This window comes from Ochotona princeps, unplaced genomic scaffold (assembly GCF_030435755.1).
Source record: "Ochotona princeps isolate mOchPri1 unplaced genomic scaffold, mOchPri1.hap1 HAP1_SCAFFOLD_138, whole genome shotgun sequence".
NCBI classification, from domain to species: Eukaryota; Metazoa; Chordata; class Mammalia; order Lagomorpha; family Ochotonidae; genus Ochotona; species Ochotona princeps.
The window spans coordinates 166,760-172,759 of NW_026699349.1; the positions used below are offsets into that span (position 1 = coordinate 166,760).

General features: G+C 68.3%; 1 protein-coding gene across 1 annotated transcript in view; it reads right to left on the reverse strand.

The window, feature by feature from the left end:
* CACNA1B (calcium voltage-gated channel subunit alpha1 B) overlaps positions 1-5,483 on the reverse strand; it is a 137,926-nt gene extending 132,443 nt beyond the window's left edge. The window contains exons 1-3 of the mRNA XM_058659747.1: positions 5,127-5,483; positions 4,690-4,795; positions 2,247-2,386 (exon numbers count right to left, since the gene is read on the reverse strand). Of these exons, the coding sequence (XP_058515730.1) occupies positions 2,247-2,386; positions 4,690-4,795; positions 5,127-5,410 (530 nt within the window). The 5' untranslated portion in view covers positions 5,411-5,483. The remainder of the gene's footprint in view (positions 1-2,246; positions 2,387-4,689; positions 4,796-5,126) is intronic.
* Between the last annotated feature and the right edge of the window lie 517 nt (positions 5,484-6,000).

Sequence of the window (6,000 nt, forward strand, 5' to 3'; positions counted from 1 at the left end):
TTCACAGCCGAGGACCAGACATGACATCTGCTCAGCTCATGGGGTTTGCCCCCACATTGGAGAAACCACAAAGATTCTGCCCACCTTCCCAGGCCTTGGCACTCCCAGTCCACATTCTCCTCCTGCCCATCTGGGAGAGGCACTGCACCCAGGCTCATGCCCACACAGCCCACGCTCTGCCCAGGGAGAGAACACCCGGCAAGAACACAGGCAGTGGGGTCCAGCCTGGACGGCGTCTCTGTCCTGTGTGGGGCAACTTGCCATCTCCTACATGAACACCTCAGCCCCCCCACCATGCCCCATATGGATCCCTGAGCCCTGAAGGGAAGTGTGGGCACTGCGGCCCACGCCTATGGTACTCCCAGGATCAGGTGTGTGGAGGAGGCAGGCCAGGCTCCCGCAGGAAGTCCCACCCCACACAAGGGGCTTTCCCACCGCCTGCATCTGAAGAAAAGGGCCCACGGAGGAATTGTGTTCCATGCTGGTTGCCCACTGGCCTGGGAGCCAGCTGCAGACAGTGGAAGGGCCAAGGACACTGCAGCTACTCCAGGGAGTTCCCAGGAGCCAGGCCACTGGCAGGACCTTCAGCCCAACAGGAATGTACATCAAGTCTGTGGAGGAGCCACAGACCACGGCTTGCGCTGTGCCCCCAGGGTGCCAGGCCAGCAGCTCTGGGCACTATAGCAGGAGCTCAGAGAACAAGAAGCCCTCCCCCAGGGTGGGTGGGGCAGCACTCAGCAGGAGCCCAGTCGGGGCCGGACCAATGGGCAGCAGGAGGCCCCATAGTATCCCCTGTCCCTGAGCTCAGAAATGGGGGACAGGAAGCAGCAGAGTGGCAAGGCGGAGGCCAGCGGGCTCAGGATCAGCCCTGGGCTGGAGGCTGGGCTGCCACCCCAGCAGCTGCCCACAGGCTGGGACCTGGACCAGGGCCAACGGTACACATCCTGGAAAGAGGTTCTGGGTTTCTGTGGGGCTAAGTGAGTGGCTGCAGGTGTTACCCTGAGCCTCGAGGCTGGGACATCAGCCACCCCGCGTCAGTGTGTGACACACGACAGGGCTGGAAACTGACTACAGCCCAGGCAGAGCCGAGACAAGGCAGGGTGATGGGCAGCCATGGCAGAGATGGCAAGCGGGGCTCAGGGTTCGCCTGCAGGGTGGGGGGCAGGAGCCCAAGCCGAAAGAGGACACAGACACTTCGGGCCTCCCCACGGCCCCCATAACAGCCTTGGGCATGGGGACCCCAGTTACCACCCAGGAGGAAGCTGGTCTCCCCGGGCACCAATGCAGAGCGGCACTGCCTCTGAGCGCCAATTAAACAAACCCTAATTAAAACCAACCCTGTAACGAGCAGCCCCAGTGCCGGCCTCCCAGGGGGTCCCATAGGCCACCCCTCCCCACAGCCCCAGGCACAAGCCCTAGGTCCCTGTGGACCCTGGCAGAAGCTCCCCTTTAGGCCCAGCAGGCACAGGGTGAGGTGTACAAAGGGAAGGTGGCACACAGGTCAAGCCCTGTACAGACAGCAAGAGGGGTCGGGGGGAGGGTGTACAGGGGTTGGGGGGAAGGTGCATGCGACCCAGGGGCTCTCAGAGACCGGCGTGGAGGGGGGCAGGGAGGTACTGCAGACACAGCCCAGGGCACCTCATGCGACCCAGGGCTCTTGGGCAGGTGGGGGGGGAGGGGGAGGGGCCAAGCTCACCTGGGCCCAGAGGTGCACACAGCAGTGCCAGACCCCGGGGTCTGGCCCAGCCCGGTCCCACCCCCAGCAGCCCACTCAGCTCTGGGAACGGCAGCACCACAGCTGCCCCTCCACAGGAGAGAGAGGGGGGCGCTCTCCACACACTTACTCACCCCTCCCCTGTCCCCAGGGCCTCCTGGAAAACAGGCAGCTCCAGGGACCTTCCCTCAGTGGCAGGCAGACACAAACAGCAGGCCGGGGCCCCAGCTATGCCACCACACGGGAGCTGGCAGCAAGCAGGACAGCCCTGCCCCAGTCCCTCCTGCCCACACGCTAGGAGTGCCACCACCAGGCCCCAGGCTGGGTCCTCACGTGAGAGCCACGTCCCCCAATCCCCAGCAGCCACCGCACCCCCACCCCCTCAGCAACGGCTCAGCCTCAAAGTATGTGTTGGAGACAGGGCCCACGGAGCCCTGACAGCGCCAGGGGCGAGAAGCAGGCCACAGGAGAGCATGTCAGAGGCCAGGCCTCACAGCCCTCCTCGGCTGCCCAGGAGCCCTGGTTCGCCTACCCCGTGAGGACCACAACGAAGTCCATGACGTTCCAGCCATTGCGGAGGTAGGAGCCCTTGTGCAGCACGAAGCCCAGGGCCAGGATCTTGATGCCCGCCTCAAAGCAGAAGATCCCGATGAAATAGGGCTCCGTGTCATCCTGCAGGAAACAAGCACCGGGTCCCCACTGCCCGCTGGTCACACCAGGGCCCATCCTCACACCACCCACCTGGGCCAACCTGGAGCCACTCCCTGGCCTGCCCGCAGGAGGTGTAGTCACAGAGTTGGTGCTCTGACCCCCCAGAGGGGAGAAGCCAGGACCCCCGAAATGTCACATCCGTGCAGGAACCAGCAACCTGCATGGCAACAGCAGTGCCTTCAACAGCAGGGCCGGCCTTCCCTTCCCGGGGTGAGCTGGGGGCACAGAGGGACCGGCCTTCCCCTCCCGGGGTGAGCTGGGCACACAGCAGGGCCAACCTTCCCCTCCCGGGGCTAGGGGTAGGACAAGGCACAGCCAGGTGTGGGAAGGTCTGGCCCTACCCAGCAGGCAGCCCTGGGCTGGACCCTTGCCACCAACACAGGAGCCTTGGGACACAGCTGAGCTGAACCCATCGCTGTGGGTCTGGGAACAGGCCCATGGTCAGCTCTGTTGGCCCCTGTTTTTCCAATGAATGTGAAAAATCTTAAACAAAAGCAGAAAGAGGAAGCAGCAGCCGGAGGCACAAGAGGGCTGAGGCGCTGATGGGGAATCCGGAGCCCTCCAGCCTGGCCCCAGCTCTAGGCACAGCACAAGGCTCCGGGGCCAGGAGACCATGCATCCGGCACACTCCGGGGAGGACCAGTAGGTCTCAGAGGGAAGCAGCGGACGGGCACTCACAGGGAAGATGTGGCATGGCCCTCCTCCCAGGCACGACACTGGCAGCGCCAAGCACAGGGCTGGAAGGATGCCATGGGAAACATACAGCACAGCAGTGGGAATGTGGGCCCACGGAACCGGACGCAGGGGAGACCTGGCCCCGTGGACCAAGGGTGGCCAACCCACCTGGACTAGGAGGCCACAGTGGGGACTGCTAGCATGGGGGTGTGGCCAGGCCCTGCAGCCTGAGCCTCCCTCCCAGCCAGCCTGGCTGGCCCTCTGGGGCTCTGACGGCACTGAGGGGCCCAGGCAGCCGGCGGCCATCGTGGCAGCCGGAATGCTGACTCACCACGCCGGACACAGACCGAGGGACGCACACGCCTGGCCTGAGGCTGCCAGCTCAGCCCAGAGAGGCAGAGGGGAACAGCCAGGCAGCAGACGCAGGACCCCCACCCAGCCCTTTCTCACAGCTACTTCCAGCCCACTCTTGACCAGCCACAGCCGGGCTGGCAGGAAGGCATTTGCACAGTGGAACTCCAGGCCCTGTCGCTGTCGCTGGCCTGGGCTGGGGGTCAGATCTGTGGGGCAGCCCCTCCGGCTCATGGGCCCAGCAGGTCAGCCCCAGACCCCAGAAGGACAAAGCCCCTTGGGCTGCAAAACCAAGCCTAGTGCAGCTGGGGACCGCCTCAGCCCTGACCCGAGGCTGACCCTTTGTGTCCTGTGTCCCTGTGTCCTAAGGAGTCCTGTCCTGGCACAGGATCCTGCTGACCCACCCTGCCACCACCAGTCACCCTGGCTTCCTCTCTCACCCTCAGGTCTCAGGTGGACATTCACCCAGGGCAGAGCCAGCACAGGACCACCAGGAGCCTGAGGCACAGGAAGGCCCTCGTGCCAGGGTCCACACAGCCCACCTGGCTGCATTACTGCTTCACATTTCCTGCCATGGCCCGAGACCTCTGGTGCCCTGCCGCCCATGCTGGCTGCCCACACCGGAGGCCCACCCTGGTTGTCCACACCTTTCCACACTGGCTCTCACTCCTTCTGCCCACACTGGCTGCCCACCCTGGCTGTCTATACCTGTCCACACTGGCTCTCAATCCTGCTGCCCACACCAGCTGCCCACACTTGTCCACACTGGCTCTCAATCCTGCTGCCCACACCAACCATCCCTCAGTATGGTCACCCTGGCTGTTCATCTGAAGTTCCACCGACCCCTGGCACCTGCAGGCCCCTTCCTGTGGCCCTCCTGTACTGGGACCAGAGTCCAGTTTGGCGTGGGCAGGGACCCCCACGGAACTCCTCATAAGGGCAAGCCTGAGCTGCAGGTGAAGCAGGGGTCAGATGTGTCGGCGACCCTAGGAGGCTCCCCTGCACCTCTCTTAGCCCCTCCAGGCCCAGTACAGCTCAGCCAAGGGGCCAGGGCACGCCCACCAGGCCGAGCACCGAGCCCTGGCCTTGGACCTGCGGTTCTCTCCGCCAGGAAGAGTGGGGGAAGAAGAGGACAGCCTGGCAGGAGGGGCGGGCCAGCGGGAGGGGGTGCTGGACACGCGGACCCCCTGGGGGCGGGGCGGCCTCGGGGCTCGGGGAGGGGCCGGGCGGGCACTCACCAGGCGCTCGGACATGGGCGTCTTGTCGCCGTCAGGCAGGTGCTGCTCCAGGGCCAGCACGATGCAGTTGGCGATGATAGTGGCCAGGATCATGTACTCGAACGGAGTGCGTGGGTTAAGGAGCCCGGCGGGGGAGGGGCGGGCGCGCAGTGCAGCCGCCACGAGGCCGCTCCCGAGGGGCCCGGCGGGGCTGGGCCCGCGCGCTCCCCCGCTCCCACCTCCGGGCGCGGCGGCGAGGCGGGGCCTCTGCGGCCCGGGCGTCAGCACCGCGGACAGCGGCGGCGCGGGGCTCCGCCCGGCCCCGGGAGGCGCGGGTGGCCCCCGCGCGTGCGCGCGCACGGGCACCTGCAGCCGAGCTCGCACCTGGAGGCGCCGCCGCGCCCTCGCCGCCCGCGCCGCCCGCCCGCGCCCGCACGCGCGCCCTCCTGGCAGGATATGGCCACTCGGTGATGCGCTTGGCGTATTTGCGGACGGCGTTGTCCTCGCTGAAGACGAAGAGAGAGCGGTTGACGGTGAAGCAGTTCTGCTTGACCGGGATGGGATTGTACAGCGCCATGGTGCGCGCGCGCTGCGCGATCGACTGCTTGTAGAGGACCCGCTGGCCCGGCGGCAGCCCCCCGGGACCGGGGCCACCGGCCCCGCCGGCCCCGCCGCCCCGGGCCCGCTCCCCGCCGCCGGCGCCCCCATAGCGGCCTCCCAGCTCGTCCCCGAAGCGGACCATGGCTCCTGGGCGCCGAGAGCATCCCCGGCCCCCGGCCCCGGCAGGGAGGGCGCACCAGGCGCCGGAGCGCAGCCGTCCGCCGAGCTGCCGGACCGCACGGGACCCCGCCCGGCCCGGCCGCCGCCGCACCCGGCTCCGCGGCCCGCGCCACGCCCTATAAGGGGCCGGTCACGTGGCGGCGCACGGCCAATCCGCGCCCGCGCGCCCCGCCCCGCCGGCCGCCCCCGCCCGGTCCCCGCCGCGGGGGGCTCGGGGCTGCGCGGCCCCGGTGCCCGGCGGCGCCCCGGGGACCCTCGTGCGCCAACGCCGCCGCGCCCCGCAGCCCTCCCAGACGGAGCTCGAGGATCCGCAGGCGGGCGCGGCCCGGGCGCGGACGGCGCTGGCCGTGGCCGGGGGATCTGTGGCCTCGCCCGGGAAGGCGCCGCCTGGGCTTGGGCCCCGCCTCCGTCCCCCCGGGCCTGCTCGCCGCTCGCAGGACTCGCTGCACGGCCGGGGCGGAACGCTCCGTCCCGCCTGCCGGTCGGGGACAGAGCCCGGGCCACCGGCCGTCCGCGCGCCCCACACCCACCGCGCTCCGCGCCTACTGTGCG